The following is a 21636-nucleotide window of genomic DNA, read 5'->3' on the forward strand; positions in this document are numbered from 1 at the left end:
GCTGGCCCATTTGCGTTCTCCCCATTTTATCCAGACTCACCATGCATCTGTAAGGTGTGGAGGGAGGGATGCTGGTGTGGCCGTGCTGAGTGACAGGTCAGAGCTACCTGCTTATGCAGGGACTTGGTCCCCGTGGTCTCGATCATTTTTATCTTCTGCTTTATCTTATTGATGATGCTGTCAGCGCATGATGGGAGGCTCTGGCTATACAGTCACTCAGTAATATGTGGGCTGTGCTGTCTGGGGGTAGCAAGAATGAAGTGCTGTAAGTTTCCACTGCAGAAGACATGGCTCTGCACATGCACGCGTAGTGTGCACATGAGGAGCCAGTCTCTAGTGGGCTCCTCACATGAGCCTGTCACAAATCCCACAGGCTACGCTCTTCCTCAGTGATGTCACCAGTCGCTGGAGTAATTGCTGGGTCACATCACCTGGCTGAAATACTGCTTGCATCTAGTGAGGACCCGCCCTTACCAGGTCTGCTTTCTTGCCCACTCGTTGGGTCAGAGCTCACACCTTTGCTGTCTTCTTACGGAAGTGTGGCCTGGTGTCTTGTTCCTTAGTGTTGAATATGCTGCCATCAGAACGCAGAGAACTCTGCTGTGGTGGCAGTGCAATTACTGTTTCTCTTCTTTTAAATTTTAGTAAGATGGCATGTGGTTCTTGTCCATTGGACGATTATACATTTCAACAATGTGGAAACCATGAATGTCTGTGTATTTTATTTCACATCTTTTGGGGTATGGCTGTCTTAACAGAGCCTCCATCGTGTTAACTAGTCTTGATATTCTGGGCCTCTTAGCATGTATAAAACAATGTAGTGTCTTTTCAGTATCAATACACAGCGTATAAATAGCTAGCAATATAAATTATGTGTGTTTGAGTTAGAGGGGTGGTTGGCATCTAAATACCTGAACTCATTGACCCGAACATCTCCACTTAGTGTCTTATTGAGACCTGCACGTGTAGGTCACGCCTCTTCTGAGAAAAGAATAATGGCTCAAAATCCTTCTAACAGGAAATTTCAAATAGACACAAGCCAAGTGACAGAGAGACAAACGGTTTCTGACAAACCTTAAGCTGCTGCTTAACCTCCAGTAGGTCTGATAACCCAAGACAATTCTGTAGCAAACTCACTGAATCCTTGTAAAGCCTTTTCAAGTTACGGAGGCAAACACCACTTTGAAAGCGATTTTATACAATTTTATATTGGTAAATGCACATTATACACATTTCTTAAATTAACCATAACACATAAAATTGGCAGTCACAGGTCTTTGTCATAGATTTAAAAAATGTAACCTTCAGGACTGGGACGATGTTGTAGGAGGTAAAGTATAAGCCTTCGGACCTGAGCTTGACTTCCCAGAGCCAGTCTGTGATTACAGCGAGGCTAAGGTGAGGCGGAGACGGAGACAGGAGAGTCCCTCCACGTTCTGGGCCAGCCTCCCCAGGGCATGCAGTTGAACTGCAAAGAAAAACCTGTGTAAAATAACCTGCAAACACATACAACATGTCTGTGGGTATACACACATTCATATACAGTGCACACGCACACACACACACACACACACACACACACACACACACACACAAAACAATTATAATCTGCAGAGTATTGACTTGTAGGAGTGCTGTTAGGCCTCCCGTGGACACTGTTTCTGTGGATAAAGCAAAAACACTTAAACAAAATTGTTTGGCTTTTATTCTCATTTCTGAGTTATCAGGCAGCTCTTTTGGTCACCTTGAGAGCTCTACAGACTAAATACTCTGTTTTTGGTTCTGTTTGTGTTCTTGGAATATTCTTTGGGAAATACAGGTTGGCATGTATTTTACTGCTTTCAGTATCCCAGCCTCAGTTTATGAACTATGATTTTGGATTTTATAAATCCTTTGATCATTTTTAGTAAGAATATTGAGTTAAAGCTCTTTACTGTCTGTGTTATAGGCACAATTATATGGGTAAGAAAGTATGTAATTTATTATAATCTTAACCTTTATAATTAGTTCTATAAATTTACTATTTTTGTGGATTTCTAAGGTTAATAAAATAGTATTTTCAAAAGCTTAATACAATTAAACTAAATGCCAGCACCTGTTTTTGACAGGACACGCTTAAGAAATTGGGAGGTAATAAAGTACCCTAAGCCTGTCCCCAGGGATTTGTAGCATTCCCTCCCCCTCCCCCTCCAGCTCCTGTGTTCTTCCCCATCTCCTTCTCAAATACAGGATAGTTTTTCTTTAACCATTTTCTCTCCATGTTGTTTGTATAACTGAATTATTTTTGTTGTTTAAAAAGTTTTTAAATCCAGGCTTTTGTACAACTGAAGTATTCTTTCCAACATCAAATAAAAGCATTTTTCTTGAAACATTATATCATTAAAGCCAGTTCAGTGTTATCTTATAATTTTCCTTTGGACATTCTATTGGTGGACATTATGCGTCCAGCTTACTGCCATATGCGTGCAGGTAACAACTGATAGCGTTTACAGGTGTGCCCGTAGTGACATTCAGGGACTTTACTATGTGACTTTTGATGTTTTCAGTAGAGATCAGTCAGTGGATTATCTCCACACACAACCGATACAATTTCATTCACTCTTGTTAATTCTCATACACTTCAAGTTATCGGTGAAAATTTTATGAGTTGTTTTTATTGGAAGACTTATGGTAGTTGATTAATGATACTAAGCTGCAGATAATGGAAAATTAATCTTTTCTTCTGAGTTTAAGTATCCCGTCTCTAATTTCGTCAGTGATTACTTTTTATTTCATTTTAATTTCTTACAGCTCTTATTTCTTTCTTTTTTTTTTCTAGCTTGTGATGAATGGAAGACATTGCCTAAACCAAATCTCCACAGAGATGTCAACCGATTTGGACATTCTGCAGTCGTCATCAATGGGTAGGCCGCATCAGCCATCTTAGAACACGTGTCCTTGCAGCTTTCCCTCGGTCTGAACTCCGTGTGGCTTATTGTGGACTGTCAGTGGTACTGGGTCCTCCTTCCTCAATGGTTATGGTTTGCTAGCCTTATCCTCCAGGATTCAGGTGCTGAGCTAAGCCTGACGCTTCCTAGTGGCTGTTTCTTCTGTAGCCTCCCCGTGCTACACAGAGAGACAGAAAGTCAGGTTCCCACTGCAGGTCTGCCATTGACCACAGGTGTGGACCCTGATGTCTGTTATTGAGCTTCCTATGCTTAATACCTATGTGTCTTTTGGGAATTGGAGTATAGGATTTCATTACAGTCTTTTAAGTTTACATGTCCACTTTATTCATTTTGATAGGAGCTCTCGTTCTGTAGGCTGGCTGTACTGGAAGTATGCGACCTGCTGCAGTCGAGTTCACGGCCAACCCTCCCCTCTCGGGCCCTTAGCTTTATACCCTTTGAAAGGCTCCCAGAATTCCAAACGTCACACAATCTCAGACACTGTCTGCAGCTGGCAAAACCGTGCCTCTGCTAGTCAGCTGCTGTGGACAGTCTGAAGTAACTCCACATCCCCACATCTGGGATTAAAACGAAAACAGATTCTTATAATTCTGTGTTTTTAAAAGAAACCCAAATTCCAGAATTCTGACTCCAGTTTTTTGATTTTTAAAAAGTTATTTTGGCTTTTTGTAAATCTCACATCATGTACTCCAATCCCACTCATCTCCCCCTCCCCTTGTACCTGCCCTCCTCCACCCTTGTGACTTCCTACACAACAGAGAAAATAATTTCGTGGAATCTATAGTGTGTCAGTGTGTCCCACAGTATACTCCCTGTCCACACTTCTTTGCTTGCAAATGCTCATTGCAATGACTCTTTGGTCTGGTACGAGGCCTCTGGTTTCTGCTACACATTATCAATACTGGATCCTCACTGCGACTCCTCTCAGAAATCCTGTGCTGCCCTGTGTTGTGGAGGTCCTGTCCTTTCGGATCTATAGGACCAGCCCCTTTATGCACTCCAACAGTTCATAGATGGGGTAGCTCTTGGGGAGGGCCGGTTCAAAGCCTTGGATCTGGGTCTCGGAGGTACCTGAGCTGGCCCATCTGCTGGCTCTCTTGTACCCTACCATTGGCATATACCTGCCCTGGCTGACCCACCAAATGCCAGCATGGGGCAGAGACTGCTCTCCCATTTTCATGCCCTTGGGGCTGGCTCACCTGAAAACCCCATGTCCATAGCTAGCTCTACTGCCCAGTCTCGGTGCAGGGCCTACTCTCCCAAGTGCTGCAGCAGGTAAGGGTCAGGGGCAGCTGTAGTTGGCAAAGGGGGAGGGGAGGGAAGGGGAAGGGAGACCTTCTCTCCCTTGCTGATGTCACAGCTTGGCAGATAAGTTGCAGGGCCAGCTCTACCATGCTCGTACCCTTGCGGCTGGCTCAGCCGAGACCCCCTCCCCCACCCTCCCCTATCAAGGTCAGCCTTCCTGTGCTGTGCAGGGGAGGTGCAGGGCCGGCACCTCTGGGCGCTGCGGCAGGTGAGGGCAGGGACAGCTCTCCTGATCATTGCAGGTGGTGAGGGCAAAAGGGAGGGGAGGTGATCTCATCCCACCACATGACAGACAAGGGGCACGGCTGGCATTTTCATGCTCACACCTCAGGGCCTGTGTCCTTTACCACCAGGGTCAGCTCAGGTGTGCTGCCCAGGTGAGGTGTGTAGGGCCTGCTCTCCCCAGAAGGGGGTGCTTGAAATGTTTACTTCAGAATCTCCCAGCTATTTGCTCCTCTAGCCACACAATGAATTGTTATTCACCATGAAACATTGTAACTGACACAAATTGACTTAAAAAATAGCAACAGATTCATCTGAATCCCCCCCCCCCAAGCTTCATCGTGAAAATGGGTTTTGATTTTTATTTTTTTGTTTGTTTAATATACAAAGTATTCTTGAAGCATGGTGGACCAGTTTGTGTTGTTTTGAGGGCATGCAAGAACGGTCACTGACAGAGGTAAACACCTTAGGGTTGTAAGGACTCCAATACAGACCTGAGTGTGGAAGTCTTCACGACTTGGCTCACTCTTTTCTTTACAAGAGTAACTTCTCACTATCTTACCTCCGAATTCTGCAACTCCGCGCTCACACAGCCGTTCACCTCACAGTCAGTCCTGAAACAGAAGGGTCGTGAGTTCAAGGCTGGGAAAGGGGTACATTTGGAGACTTTCGTCAAACACAACACACCAAAACAAACATCACCAAACAAAATCCCCCAGCCAGTATAGAAAAAATGATAAATCTAAAGTGTATTCTAAAGTGTACCTAAACATTCACATATTACCATAATATATAATTAAATATTAATATATTTATTAATGTATTAATATTAATATTATATAATGTAATTAAATGTCACTGTTTTATGATTGTAAATGCATTTCTTTAAGCATTGTTTACTTTATTAAGATGGCAGTGCTTCTTCTGATAAGAGGATGTTACCTTCTTGTTTCTTTCTTCCCTTAGTAAGAAACTTTATGTTACCACAAAACATTAAGATCTATGCTGTATTTCAGATTTTATCTGAACAATTGTCAGGAAAAATCTTGAAATAGTTAATCTGGGCTTTTCACATCATAGTGTTTGTCAAAGGAAATATGATTTTAAGGAAAGGTTGAGCACCAGCACGGACATTCAGGTGTTAAACCTGTTTGCTCTTACACCAATTTTCCAGGCCCCTCCTCCTTCTGCTAAGGTATACTATTGTCTCTCATGTTTCCCCAGGTCAATGTATATATTTGGTGGATTTTCTAGTGTACTCCTTAATGACATCCTTGTGTATAAGCCTCCAAGTTGCAAAGCTTTCCGGGACGAAGAACTCTGCAGAAACGCTGGTCCAGGGATAAAGTGTGTTTGGAATAAGAATCACTGTGAGTCCTGGGAGTCCGGGAACGCAAATCTCCTGAGAGCCAAGTGCCCTCCCAGGACAGGTGAGGCGGCCCCTCCATTCTGCTTTACAGCTTTTCTGTGTATTTAAAAGTAGACTGATCTTGCTTATACGAGGTTCCTCATTTTAGAAATTGAAGATACTCCCATTATGGAGTCTGACAGTTGAACTAGCAGCAGTTAATTATTTATTTTCCTTGATGCTTTCAGTTTTAGTTTTGTATGAGGATGTTTTATGTGCAGCTTCTTTTGATAGGACAGTTAAATGATTTTAAATACATCATTTCTCAGAAATATTGTTTACTCTTTCTTTAAAATAAAGAAGTAAGATATTTTACGTTTGCTGTTTTCTTCCCGAATTGCTGCAGAACCACATTATAGAGTTGCTTTTCTGTTTTGGAACAAAAATGATCTGATTGTAATGAATTTACATATAAAAATATCCCACAGCAGGATTAACAGTTGGCAGTCCCAAACTCTACACACCCCAAGCTCATTGTGAATCTGTGCAGCTTTTTGTGGGCGTGCCATACTCTATTCTGATGTGTTGGAGAAAGAGAGTTAGGAAAGATGATCAGCCAGGACTTGTAGTTACGATTTGTGTGACAGTCACACAGTTCAGCTGGGTGAGGGCTTTGTAGATTTTGCTGCTGCAACTAATAAACCTTTTCAAGTTTGCCCTCTGTGTTGCATTGCATCTCTAATATCGTTAGAGCCATAAAATCCAAGTATTTCTTATTGTATTTTATGGGACGTGTACTGTTGGTAAGCTCCTTTTTCTAAATGAATAAATTAAAAAATGTGTCCTGTAAATGTGAACCACAAAGTTGGCCTAATACTTATTTTGCTACTGAAACTTTCTTTTGGGATAAGAGACCTGCTATCGACCCTTAAGCAGGTAACTATAAATGTGAATTCAGAACCATGACATTTCCTTTGAGCCCGCTGAGTGTTCTCTCCCTCGTGTGTTGCAGCCGCTTCTGATGACAGATGTTACAGATATGCAGACTGTGCCAGCTGCACAGCCAACACAAATGGGTGCCAGTGGTGTGACGACAAGAAATGCATCTCAGCCAGCAGCAACTGCAGCACGGTTCGTATGTAAGGGTGGAGCGGGATGGCATGGGCATGCTCCTCACATGCTTGCTTACGGTCCAATTAATGTGTGCAAAGGGGAGACTTCACAGACACACAGATAGAACATGTGTCGGGATCTGCTGGAGCATGGCGGCCCATGCCTTTAGTCCAGCGACGACGCAGAGGCATGCAGGTCTCTGAGAGTTCAGGGGCAGCTGGTCTTCATAGTGAGTTCCAGGAGAGAGAGAGTGAGTTACATAGAGAGAGGCCATGTCTCAACACCTTCAGAGAAAGGAAACAGATAAGGAACCAGTCACATCTTGGCACATTGCCGTTAGCTGGTCTGCAGCTTTGCTGGGTAGAAGTGCCAGTCTGTATTCTGTTTTGTAACTGGCAGTCTTCGTTCATGTACTCCATGAGTGAGGCTGACAGCTTTCATCTGTTTAGCGGAGACTCCATCTTTAGTGCTGTCTTTGAAAGGTCTTTATGGCGCTGATGGGACTAATGTGTGTTATGTAGATAGATACCAAGATTACCTGCGGGATTCCTGACAGGCACGTCAGCTGTGCTCCTGTTGGCCTGTGGTTTGCACACTTAATTTTATGTTTTACCACAGCATCAGTAACCCCGGTTCTCCCTTCTCTATCTTTAGATCACTTACTGCTGACAGAAGGCAATTCTGTTTTGCAGCTGACCTTTAGCAACAGTTTGATTAGCACGACTGTGGGGCTCCTGTTCACATTTGGTGTGCAGAGGCTAAGCACTCATAGTACATGGAACAGCCTCCCACACTAGACACCGGTACATACAACCAATGCTTTTCTGGCATAAAATATCAATCTCTGGGCTGGAGAGATGGCTCAGCGGTTAAGAGCACATAATGCTCTTCCAGAGGTCCTGAGTTCAATTCCCAGCAACCAAAATATCAATATCGTTGGACTACTACTTTGGACAAACCAAAACTATTGAAAACATTTTAAAATTAGTATTTATGGTTTGAAACGGTGAACATTTATCTTATAGCATGTTACAACCAATGATACTTGAGCACATTTAAGTTGTGAGAGTTTTATAAAATGATAAAACATAGAGGGAAATTTACTTATTGACTCACTGCATTGAACCCTTTGCTCTTATAATATTTTACTAGCACATAATTTTCAGTTATAGAAATCAATGACAAGGGGTTGGGGATTTAGCTCAGAGGTAGAGCGCTTGCCTAGCAAGTGCAAGGCCCTGGGTTCGGTCCCCAGCTCCGAAAAAAAGAAAAAAAAAAGAAATCAATGACAAGATATACTACTAAAGGTTTGGGTTTTAACATTGTCTTACTTAGAAATTTTAAGTTGTATTTTAGATATGTACTACTCAGAAAAGGGAAATTATTTTATTGGAAATAAAAATTTAGTAAACTAAGACACAATGTAAAGGTCTGGTTAAAGGGATACACTCAGGATTTTAAGGACTTGTTTGCGTGATTCTGAAAAGTCTCCTTGATATGTCTGTTACCTGTAAGCTGAACACACAAGAAAGTGTGATAAATTTCCAGAAGTTCAGTGGCCTACGAGCTGCTAGTACCACCCAGGCGAGTCCCAGCCACGTGCAGGGGTCAGACAGCAGTCCTTACTCTCCTGAGTTTGTGTTGTGAGGCTGTCAGCCAACAGGGTACTGTCCGTCTGCATTGGGGAATGGCCATCAGTCAGCTCATGCAAATGATACTCTCAAATGGACATCTTCACAGACAGGACAGTGTACACACTTGTGTCCCGGTCAAATTCACACATGCGATTAGATATCACATAATTAAAATGTAGAAAACCACTTTTTAAAATTTTCAAGAAAAATTAATTCTAACTCTTTGATAACTTTGAATTAGTTTTTATTTAGAGGTTATTTTAATTGGCTCTAGTTGTCGCAACGAAGCAATGTAAATGAACTGTATGATTTATAAGAAACAAGGATTTATTTCCCAAAGTTTTGAAGGTTGGGGATCTCCAGTTCTGAGCATTGACAGCTCAGAGGACCCACGTTGCGGTTCATAGGCCATTTCTTCTTGGGTTGTGTTGTAACGCAGCCTCCTGTGCGTGAAGGCTCCACCGAGACTGAAGTGCACCTCAGTGCCCTCTCGCACAGGCTCACCTAGGACTGGTCACCAGCATGTGAGTGTGGGGATACAAACAGTCCATAGAAGGCGCTCAGATTTGTGGATATGTATGTGTTTCGGTAATTATACTTGCATCTGAAAAATTAAGTAATGTAAACTGCTCTCAAGCAGTCATCTTAAAATATATCCTTTTGCTTTTCTTTTATTTCTGACGGTGTGCGAGCCAGGAAGGACTTGGATCCATGGCCTAAGTGAACAGATGGTGCTATCCCATAACTTACAATCCTGCTGTAATGTATTTTTTGGGCAGTCTCATCAGAGTGTCTGGTGATTAAGCCAAGCTGAATGCTAATGGGCACCTAAAAGTTCACGGAAATTTAGTCAGATCATGTGCAGTGATATCCTATTTCATTGTTCAGCCATATTTATTGCAAGTTGCATGTTTGTGCTCTAATGGGTCAGAAATCTGTTTGCTTTTCATGGATTTACGTTTTCAATTCATGACTAAATAGATGAGCGACTGGAACAGTTACGGTTCCTCTTCATTGCCTGGTTGCTAATGTGCGTCTGGCCCATTAGGTGAACAATGCTGGTGTAATTTGGAGCAATATCCCACTGTATTCTGCCACTGATTCCTGGGTGCTGGATGTGATTAAAATAGAATTTCCTCTCCTGTTATTCTCATCAATGAGGGGGGTGTTTATGGGGAGCAGCAGCCTCATCAGCTCTGATGTGAACGCTGTTCTGAGTGTTTGCACAAAGTCGCCTTTTTTTCTATTCTAACTCCAACATGTTCAGTCACTTCTCTTGCCATTTTCTTAGATTTATGGATTCAATAAGTAAAGCAAATTTATTTCTTTTTAGTTGTTTGGCAAGTGCTTTAAATCCTACTCTACCGGTCATGTAGAATAATGCTAGAATTTATGTGCCATATGAAAAAATACTTTGAATAAGAAAAGCTGACATTGAGTGAGTTTACCTGCCCCGAAAGGAGATGTGGTGGTTGAGTAACTCATAGTTGAAATTTACAAAAATGTGTTTGAGGTTTTTTTTTTTTTTCCTTTTTTCAGGATGAGCAAGTTAAACATTATATGTGGGTACATTTTATCTGTTATCACATAATAAATGTAATATTCCCTAGAGAAATTAATATTTGGGTCAGGAGATGGCTTAGTGGGTAAGTGTGAGGACCTCCACTAAACCCCAAGAACTCATGCAAAGTCAGCAAGATCGCATGCAACTTTAATCCCCGTGGTTAGAGGCTTAGAGTGGGCATGAGACAGGAGACTTCCTAGAAGCATGCAGGGCCGACTGCTTTGCTATGTACAACACTCAACAACAAAGAGACTGCCTCAAACAAGGTGGACAGCAAGGGCAGGATCTGGGTTTGTCCTCTGACCACAACATATGCACAACATGTACACCAGGAAGCACACACACACACACACACACACACACACACACACACATACACGCATACACAGATATGCACACACGCACACACGTATGCATACACAGACAAGAAATGAACTGTTTTGTCTTGGAAGTGACAATAATGCTTTTCAAATATTTGTTTACCTGTGCTGGCTGGTTTTGTGTTAAACAAGCTGGCGTCATTTTGGAAGGGGGAACCTCAAAGGAGAAAATGTCCCCAGCTGACTAGCTTGTGGGACAGCCTGTAGTGTATCTCCATGATTGGCTTGGGAAGGTCCAGCTCACTGTGGGTGTCACCACCCTGGGGATGGTTGTTCTGGGCCATTGTAAGAAAACAGGCCGAACAAGCTATGAGGAACAAGCCAGTAAGCAATGTTCCTCCATGGTCTTCAGTTCCTGCTCCAGGTTCCTGCCCTGCCTTCCTTTCACATGGGCTGTGATGGGGATGTGTAAGCTGGCATAGACCCCTTCTTCCACAAGATGCTCTTGGCCATGTATTTTTATCAAAGGAGTAGAAATCTTAACTACAATGTCCATGTGTGTGTGAGCTCATGGCTGTTGGCCAGCGAACAGTGTGCAGGATCTGTTCTTTGATTCCTCTTCATGCATTCTGGGGATCCAACTTAGGTCATTTGGCTGTCTGAACCATCTCAGCTGCCGTAGAGCATTTTATAAAGGGGGGGGGTAATATTTTATCAGTAAATACTTTTGGATGGTTGCTAAAGTTAGATAATATGAGATAGTTATATGTTAACTTTAAATTTTAGCCTTAGTGACTGAAAATTAGTGTCAGCCTGACCTATGGGAGAAAGTCAGATAAAAGCAATTCTCTTTATTGACGATCACAGGATTGGAGTGTTGCTCACAATGTATAATTAAGTTCCTTCCAGGATTTTTCTGATAGAGGCATATGAATGTCTCGAGCCCCAGTTTTAAGGTCTGTATACAGGACGTAGTTTTTAAATCATAGATAGTGGTAATTTTCTGTGAAGTAGCTCAACCTAGGTGTATGTAAGATAGGATATGAGGGTAACTATACCCTTCTTTATTCATCCTCAGCCAGTAACATTTCATTGCCAGAATTAGTTGAAATATGGTTTTATGATGGAGTAAGATTGAAAAAAAGTAACACTGCAGTTTTCTTTGTAGCCTCCATGAAGAAAGAATAACAGCGACATCAAGTAGTTAAATCCATATTAGTTTGACGTATTCTAAAATAAATCTTCTTTGCATTTTGTTAATAGATTTGAATCTGTTTTACTACTTATTTCAACCTCATCTTCACGATAGCCTCTTGGGACTGGAATCGTCTCATGTCAGTAGTGAGAATGAATTCATGCCTCTGCTCTGTCAGACATTTGTTTTCAGATTCACTAAAAAATTCTCATTAGTTCCTGTTTCAAATTTCAAAGTACTTAATTTCTCAGGATTCTCTGATTTTAGGAACTTATTACAGTTCTAGGAACAATAGTTTACCATCTCAAATGAAAAAAATGAGGATGAACAAAAACTCAGTAGAGTTTATTTATGCAAAAAAAAACCAAACAAATAAAAACAAGCAAACAACATCTCGTGAGTCACCCAGCACCTGATCCATTAGAGACTGAGAACTCCTCCCTGCTGCTCCGAGGTCAACAAAAGCCATAAAAGCCAAACAATCAGCTGTAAGATTGTGACTTGAGTCGATCGTGACGTGAAAGGATCGGAAACAGCTTAGTTGGTCACAGTGGCATTTCCCTTCCACAATACGGTCTTATCAATAGCATGCTCTGATGGCTAAACTTGATTTCTCTGGTCGCCTCAGACAGTGTCTTTAAGGAATGTTCCCATCATTATGTGTTGCTTACCTGCTAGGTTGCACTGCAGTTTACCATGCAGGGCAGCAAATTCAAGCTAAATTTAATTCAGTAAATGATGGAATAATTAAGAGAAATTATGATTTGATAGATTTGGTTTGGAGATAAAAGTACATTTTAAAGTTCCATGGGGGGGGGGGGGCGGGTGTTAAACGTGTGTGGATCCTTGCTGTTCAATTGTTGAAAAATAACATGTTTTTATCTTTCAATTTTTTAGTCTGTCAGAAACTACACTAAATGTCACATAAGAAATGAGCAAATTTGTAACAAACTTACAAGTTGTAAAAGCTGTTCACTGAACTTGAATTGCCAGTGGGATCAGCGGCAGCAAGAGTGCCAGGCCTTGCCAGGTAACTACTTCATGGTTTGATAGTGAGTATTTCACTCTGCAGACTGGTGTTACAGTATCATTGTCTGTGCATATGACAAAAGACATTCAGAGTTGGATTACTAAGTGTCCATTTGGCAAAACAAAACAGTGGTAGGTTCTCCTCTAGAAGACTTGTCTAGGGTCCATGACTTTTCTTAGTGCCAAGTGTGGATTTCATCTTGTGGGGGTGGGGGATGAGGGGTGGGGGGTGGGGGGGTGGGACATAGGTCCAATGAAGAAGTAATTGGTTCTCTCTGTGATGTTTGTCACACTTACTGGTGGATCTCTGGTGGCCAGTCATTGTTGTAACTCAGGTTCACAGCTGATATAATCGATGATGAGTTTCCTCCCGTGTGAACAGCACACACTAGACCTGTGAGTGAAGACCAGCCAGCTGTAGGGATGAGTTCCTCGGCTTTCATCTGACTGGAGAATGTGTATCCTCATTAGTAGGGCCTTGCTGTTGAGTTCTGTAGCATGAGGACCGGCAATGGCAAAGCCTATGCGGTCTGGGGTCTGTGGAACCTCTCTGGCCAACAGCAACAAAATGCAACAATTTCTGATACTCAGCTTTTTGTTTGGTGTCTTCTGGTGCATAGTAGGAACATTGTGTCTCCTCTTATAGAGTGTATCTGTTTTACTGTGTGTGTGTGTGTGTGTGTGTGTGTGTGTGTGTGCACATTGCTATGGTAGTAGATTTCCATATGACTTTTTGAAGGTATTTGGTATTATTATCCCTCTCCATACTCCCTCTACTCCACACCCTTCTGTCCCTTAAATCCTTCCTGTTCTGTTCTCTTTAAACCCTTTATAACAGTGATCTCTGCTTCTGCTTCCCTGGAAGCCCCTCCTCGTGGCTCCTAGTCACCACTGCCCTCTATGGGAATGCCAGAAGAAACACACTTATCTAAAGACTGCAGTTACACCCAGGAATGAGGGAAGCAGGCAGTGCTTGTCTTTCTGAGCTGGCTTACCTTGTTCAAAAGGATTGTTTTGAGCTCCCGACATTTAGTTGTGACTTTTTTTTCTTAACTGCTGGATACCATTCCCAGTCTAAATCTACACATTGTCTTCATTTACCCCTTCGTCGGTTGGTGAGCTTGTCGGCTGTTTCTACCAACTGGGCATTGAGATGGGGCAGCACTGAACGGGGTGATTCCATAGTTCTAGAGCAGGGAGTGGAGCTCTTTGGGTACATTCCCAAGACTGGTTTAGCTGGATCAAAGGGGAGATCCTTCTAACCTTTTGAGGAGCCACTGCACTGATTTCCACGGTGACTCTATCAGTGTTTCTCCCCCTTCTACACACACACACACACACACACACACACACACACACACACACACACACACCCCAGTTGTCTTTTTTTAAAAGTTTTTACCATAGCCGTTCTAACTGGGCTGAGAGGAAATCTTATTCTTAGTGGTTTGCCTTCCAACTTTTCAGAACTTTGTTAGTTTGAGGCCCTGGTTTATAACTGTTTGTTTTCTTGCTGTTTATTTTGAGTTTTCCCTGTATTCCAGGAACTAATACTCTGACGGACATATAACGTATAAGGTGATCCCCCTCTGTTGTCTGTCTCGTTACTTGAGTAACGATGTCCTTTGCCTTTGCCGTACAGAAAGTTTTCAGTTTCATGATTTATTAATCGTTGCTTTAAAGGTCTGCAGTGTTGTGTTTCCCTGGCCTTTCAGTCTGTCATTGGAATGTAGGAAGACAACTGATAACTGTGCATTGATTTTATATCTACTTTGCTGAACCTGTTTCTCAGCTCTTAAGGAATTTGCATGGGTGTCTTTGGGGTCTTATGTATAGGATTACATCACCTGCCGAAAGGTTGCGTCTTTCCCAGTCTGCACTCTGTGTCACGCTGTGGTGCTCTAGCTAAGACTTCAATGCTGCATTAAACAGAGGTGGAGAAAGTTGGACACGCCAGGGGCCATCCCCGGGGATGGCCAGGTCCCGCAGAGGAGTGAGTCAGGTATGGTGGTCAGCAGTTACAGAGGAGATAAGGAGTTGTCCAGGGAGGAGTGAGTCAGCTATGGTGGCTGGGGGTGGGCAGATCTTGCAGCCTAACTGACTGGCAGTCAGAGTGCTTCCTTATACAGAAGGGATAGATTCATGTTGTTCCAGAACAGAGATCATATCATTTTTGTCCTCGACGCATGTTTTAACTTCCTTTCAGTCATAAGTTTAGACATCCTTGATAAACAGTGACAGACAGAGTTATCTTTTATAGTTATTTTCCCTCATTGACGCTGTATGTAACTTTTAAGAGTCTAGAGGCATAGTTTTCCAAAGCATGACACCACATTCCCAGGCTGGTAGCCCTTCTGATTTCAAGGGCACTAGTCAGAAAGAAAATCTCCCAGCCAGCGTGGGCAGACTGTCATGTCCCAAGCAGTGCATTAGCAACTTTCAATGGTCGGAGTGCTAATTGTCTTTAGGTCCAAGAAAAATGTTCAGGCCAAAGCTGCTACAGTTACTATTCAGCTTCTGCCACAACACAGTATTTATACATTTGTAGAATTTACTTATATGTTCAATGTTGTGTTCTTTTGTTCCTTTGTCATACAACACCCACAGCGGCTCTGTAGAGCTAACTTTTCAAAGAAAGGGAGGTCCTAATATTATTGTCATTATTATTACTATTATTATTATTATTTTATTTTCATCATCATTTATCCACATTGTTCTTTGTCCATCACTGTAAGCCAGCCAGTGTAACTTTGTTGCTGTATCTGTCCCTTGAGGGGCATACCATTTATGGCCCCCAATCTTATCTGCTACATAATTGCCTGAGTCTATAGTGGGAAGAGGTTTTCACAACCATTACTTTATTCACTTTACATCCCAATCACTCCCTCACACAGCCCCTCCCCCAACCTCCCCTCCGCTTCTCCTCTGAGAGGACGGAGGTTCCCGCTGCGCCCCACCCCTGCCCCCTGTGCATTCAGGCCCTACAGGTCTAGGCGCATCTTCTCCTACTGAGGCCAGGTGAGGCAGCCCAGTTATGGGGATGGGATCCACAGATAGGCAGCAGATTTAGGGACAGTCTCTACTCCAGTTGTTGGGGGACCCACAAGAAGACTGAGCTGCACGTCTGCTACATTCGTGCAGGGGTCTAAGTCTAGCTTGTACATGGCTTTTGGTTAATGGTTCAGTCTCTAAGAGCTCCAAGGGTCCAGGTTAGTTGACTCTATTGGTTTTCTGTGGAGTTCCTATCCCCTCCAGGTCCCTTGATCCCTCCCAATATGCATCCCCAACCAAGCTCCATCCAGTGTTTGGCCGCTGGGCGGAGCGTCTCAGAGGAAGCCATGCTAGACTCCTGTTTGTGAGCATAACAGGATGTCATTAATGGTGTCTGGGATGGGTGCTTGTCCCTGGGCGTGTCTTATAGGGCTGGTTATTAGTCATCCCTTCTCTCAGTCTCTCTCCACCTTCCCTGTACTTCTTGACCTGGGATGGAGGAGGCTCCCAGGAGTCTGTGAGGGTGACCTTAGCTGAGACTCCTTGCAGTGGCGTCATGGAGCCTGAAGTGACCACTTCCGGTACCTAGGCAGGGATAAGGACACCAACCCATCCACAAAATTTTCTGCCCAAAATTCGTCCTGTCTGTAAGAAGAGGCTTTTAACCTGTTCTGCTGCCAGCTTCTCTAGCCCACCAAATCTTGTTTACCCTTTTGAGTTTACTCTGTTCTGATTACCTTGTACAAAGTTTTCGGCTCTTTCAGAAACGATGTAATTACAGCGTTTTAAACATTTAGCCACTGTAATTTCTCAGCATGTGAGCTTTAATTTAGCATTTCTTTGTATTGCATTTGAATGGTTCAGTTGAAAGTTACTCTTTGAGTTGCTGACTTCATAAAACATGTTAGTTGAACTTTGATATTCGAGCAGAGTTTATAACAAGTTCTGAGTTGTCCTCGAGCACACTTCTGCCATTTTATACTGCACAATTAGAGGAAGTGGTTTTCTCAGCAAGGACGATTGTAAGATCAAAAGGTGTGAACTGTGGAAGACACTGAAAATATCAAATATTCAGTCAAGATTTAAAATTTTGGAAAAATAACTAGATACCCCGCTCATTAGTATGAAATTTGCTTTTGCCTTTGTAAACAGTAAAATTATATGTTGATATTTAAAAAAATAATTGTTTTGATTTATTATTAGTAAACATTTCTTTATAGACCCGTATTCTATCTCTGTACACCTAGGGCCATGTGAATTTTTCCTGAGCAGAGAGAACCTTCATTAGTCTCTTGTCTGTTGCTGGAGTACCATGACCCTTATCCATCCGTGCGAGGGAGAAAGGATTCATTCTGTTTTACGGTCCCGGAGAATTTGAGCCCATAACTACAGGAAAGTGCACAGCACAGGCAGCAGGAGGTGGTCTCCTGTCTGTAGACTCTGGGAGTAACCAGGAGAACGAGAAGCTGTGCTCGGAATACAATGGTTGAAAGTTTTTTTCCAGTTAAAAAGTATCATGAAGCTCGTGGTGCATAGGTTGAGCTAGAGTAAGACCAGGATGGGGACGAGACAGGGGAGACGGTGGGAAGGAGGAGAGAGGGGACAGGGAGCGAGGAGGAACGGCCAACATAAGTTTGTAATTCAAGTGGTTCCTATTTGTGATACCAAATTCTAATCAGCTGCTGTACTGTGCAGGGGACAGTGGTTCTTTCTTGATTCTTTATGAGGAACACATTTGCTTTCCTTCTGTTCTCCCTCCTCCTCCTCTTCTTCCTCCTCATTTCACTTTTTGGTAGGGTCTTATTATGTAGCTAATCCCGTCTTGGGCCTCACTCTGTAGTACAGGTTGGCTTTGAACTGCAAACACCTTGCCTCTGCTTCCGAGTGCTGGGGTTGTCGGCCAGGCTCACCAAGCCCACCTTGGCTTCTGTAAGGCAGTCTGGTCTTAGGCTCCTGCACTTACGTTGTTTTCCAGCTTAGTGTTCATGGGACTCCTGGGTGTGTGGGTGAGCGAGTTTCTGAGTCCTGCGCCTGCTCTCGTGCTCCTTTCCTCTGCCAGTTTGTCTCGATGTCTTGTCCAACTTTGAGGTGATAGTTTTCTTTTTTTTTCTTCGGAGTTGGGGACCGAACCCAGGGCCTTGCACTTCCAGGTAAGCACTCTACCACTGAGCTAAATCCCCAGCCTTCTTTTCTTTTTTTATATTAAAAATTGAATGAATGAATGAATGAAAACCTAGCCATTTGGGTAAAGGTTAACAACTGAACTGTCGTTTATACCTGCTTGCAAAGGAAAGATCAGCTTTCTCCAATGGAATGACATTGGGTGTATTACCACTCTAGATGAGACCTCATGTTCAGGAGTGGTTGACCAACATTCATGTGCATAGTGTGTGTGTGTGTGTGTGTGTATGTGTGTGTGTATGTGTATGTGTGTGTGTATGTGTGTATGTGTGTGTGTCTATGTGTGGGAGAGAAAAAATGTGATCAAAAGTATAAACTTAAAAATTGTTTTCAGCAATAAAATAAAGTGATTTTTTGTGATGTAATTAGGACAAATATAGTTGTGATTTTGTTTTTGAGAGGTCGTGTGCTAATGACCAGACAACGTGGAAATCTTTGGAGCTGATGCAGGTAACAGGTGTTGGAGAACCAGAGCTTAAGATCTTTAAGAACGCATAAAGGAAAGGCATGGTAGTGCATGCCTCTAACAAACTAGGGAGACAGAGGCAGATGGATATCTACAAGTTCAATACCAGCCTGGTCTACTTAGTGATTTCTACTGGACACCAGGGCTCAGTAGTGAGTCTGTTTCAGTGAAACCACAACAAAAAATCATTGTATCAAAAAATTGGGAACTTGTTTTTTGCTCTTCAAACTATGTCCTAACCCTTGTTTGGCATGTTGAGAAAATTTGAAAAGTTCTATTTAACAAATTTAAATGAACACAGTGTTTGAAAAGGTCGAAAGGGAAATATCCTTTCTCCTTCTTTTTTTAGTCTAACAGTAATTCTTTTCTCTTTCCCTAGCTCACCTTTGTGGAGAAGGCTGGAATCACGTCGGGGACTCTTGTCTTCGAATCAATTCCAGTCGAGAAAGCTACGACAGTGCCAAGCTTTACTGCTATAATCTCAGTGGGAATCTCGCCTCCCTGACCACATCCAAGGAGGTGGGGTTTGTGTTGGACGAAATACAGAAGAACACACAGCAGGTGAGCCCTGGGACCCTCCATGGGATGGGCATATGTGGTGATCTGTCATCCGGGGACATGATTTATTCTTTCTGTCCTGTAAAGCAAATGTTTCTCTGAAGGAGGGAAAATACTTATTTCACAGTATAAATAACCGTTGGTATGCTTGGGCGCCTGCTGTGTGTGAGAACTCAGACACAGCCTTTGTCTTATTTAAGAGCTTCCAGGGCGAGGCCATGAGGCTGGTGGGGAGACCTTTGCAATATGTCTTTAAGAGACTTTAGCAATATGTAGCAGTCTTTTTAAAAACTAAACGTTTATTGTAATCATATGGAATATACAAATGAGGTGTTATTTTCGGGCCGCTAAGGGCTTCTGGTCTGCATACATGTCCTTGACAGTTCCCACGCAGCACGGGAAAATCAGTGCTGTTCATGTTCTGTCACAGCCGAAGCTGCAGACTCACGTTTTTGTGTTTTGAAGACACTACAACTTGTCATTAAAGTTCTGTTAGCTTTTCTGTGTTCGGCATGAGTTATTTTTGGCTGTTACAAAATAACCACAAATCCTATCCCTTGAGTTCTGTATTCTAAGAATTCTTGTAGCTGCTAATCCCTGTAGCCTATTACAGCCCATAGGGAGCGGATGGCAAACTCAGGTTGACTGAGTCACATCGTATAAACGATGCTTTGTTTCACGAGAAACAGCTTCTTGCCGGAGACCACAGTGGGGACTTGTTGAAGGTGACCCTTCGCTGCGCATCTCTCTATATAAAGTGAATTATTATCCCAAGTTATTGCCGTCGCGTAGGCTTAAGATAACCCTTCTGTGGCCACTGAAGATCGACAAATTCATCCACTTTAAAGAGATATCCTGGGTCAAACGATCACTTACTTATCGGAAATGGCTAATGAAACGTTACAATGATTTATGGTGTGTGGCAGTAAATTTTCATAATATAGTAATTTATCTTTCATTTCAACAGCCTGTCTGGCTCATTTACTGAGTAATAGTTACTTTAAATGTTTTATCTCGGGCTTCACTTTTGTTTCTCTTCCTCTTCTTTCAGATTCTTATCACGATGAGTTAGGGAGTAATATTTCATTTTAAATGGCTTTTCCTTGCTGTGGATGGCGAGGGAGCACAGGGAGAGTTGCTGTGACTTAGGCACATTGTTAATCTGAGATTTCTGCGCTGGATTGATTATATGACTAATGTTATTATAAAGTATGATTTTTAAAGAGGCAGCTTTTTTAACGTCCAGAATAAACGTGTAAAATACATTATACATGTGAAGCGACGTGTGGTTTTTGTGATTAGAAGCACTCTTAACTCCTATGTCTGTAACAAACTTGTCGTTGAACTGTTTTCCGTTGATGTGACTATTAAGTAGCTTAGTGACTGAGAAGATAGATCACCACATGTTGAAAAGGAGATGTCCACAATCTAATACAACATTGGCACTCGGGTTTAGAATATATTTTTGCCTTTAAATAGTAATTATGATGAATTGTATAAATAAAGAACTGGCTTTGCCTTTCGCGGGGTTTGATGATCAGCGAGAATATTAAGAGTAGTTACGTGGCTTTTGTCTGTGTATCTATCAGATTTTCAGCATGGCAGCCAGACCTTGTCCACTCTTTGTTCTTGTTTACAGAACAGAGGATATCACTTTTTCTAAAATTGTATAAATGTTTATGCATAGCAACGGCAAGTCCTTGTTATGACAGCTTCATTCAAAACTCCATATAGATGTGTTAATTTTGGCTTCTGTTTCTGCACCGTACAAATAGTAGCTTTATCTGTGGTTTCTTGAGTCCATAACTGATCAAGCCGCCTGGTAGTATAAGCTGTAGCAGCAGCTGTACGTGACGGCTGACATTTTATTCCCCTTTTGTTTGTTTGTTTACAATTTATTTCCGTGAGATAGGGTTTTACTGTGTAGCACTGCCTGTCTCCCAGAGACCACCTTGCCCCTGCCTGCTGAATGTTGGGGTTTAAAGCCATTCTGTAAACTCATTCTAATAGGAGAGAAAACCAACACCAAAAACAAAATCCAAAACATGGAAGGTCTAAAAAGTCATCCAACTTCGTAGCTAAGCTCAAAATCCCTCAGAGCTTTCAGAGCAGAGTTGGCGACCTCTGGTCCTCCAGGTTGTGCGGAAATTGTTATCAGGAGTAAAAGTGACCAGAAAGGTAGTTTATGTATTTTCAAACATAATACTTAATGAAAATAACATACTGGTTAGCCAGTATCATGCAGTCTTTTTGCTTTTAACCCCTGTAAACGCCCTGTGTCCTGCTCTTTCAGAGAGTGTCACCGTGGGTCGGCCTACGCAAGATCAACATATCCTACTGGGGATGGGAGGACATGTCTCCTTTCACAAACACGAGCCTGCAGTGGCTGCCGGGTGAGCCAAACGACTCTGGATTCTGTGCCTACTTGGAAAGGGCTGCTGTGGCAGGGTTGAAAGCCAACCCTTGTACATCCATGGCAGACGGGCTCGTTTGTGAAAAGCCTGTGGGTAAGTGGTCAAGTCATCAGCCTTTCTTCACGTGCATGTCCTAGCCTGCTGCCAGCCCTGCTTTGTACACTGCAATAACTTGTACTATCCTCTCGTAATATTGATTCTCTGATACTGGCTTTGATTTAAACACCCCCAGCCGCTTTTTTTTAACATACCTTAGTATTAACTTGCATTGGTGAAAGCTTGATTTTATAGAATTTCTGAAATTTTACTTTTTTTTTATTAAACTTTTAAGGATTTATTTTTTCTGTG

General features: G+C 42.5%; 1 protein-coding gene across 3 annotated transcripts in view; it reads left to right on the top strand.

Moving 5' to 3' along the window:
- Window positions 1-21636, top strand: part of Atrnl1 (attractin like 1) — a 543698-nt gene that overhangs the window by 68953 nt on the left and 453109 nt on the right. For all 3 annotated transcript variants that reach the window (XM_087552341.1, NM_001431114.1, NM_001431115.1), the window contains 6 exon segments: window positions 2819-2903; window positions 5700-5905; window positions 6836-6954; window positions 12547-12679; window positions 18696-18877; window positions 21168-21381. In XM_087552341.1, coding sequence (XP_087408467.1) covers window positions 2819-2903; window positions 5700-5905; window positions 6836-6954; window positions 12547-12679; window positions 18696-18877; window positions 21168-21381 — 939 coding nt within the window.

This window comes from Rattus norvegicus, chromosome 1 (genome assembly GCF_021556685.1).
Source record: "Rattus norvegicus strain SHRSP/BbbUtx chromosome 1, alternate assembly SHRSP_T2T, whole genome shotgun sequence".
NCBI classification, from domain to species: Eukaryota; Metazoa; Chordata; class Mammalia; order Rodentia; family Muridae; genus Rattus; species Rattus norvegicus.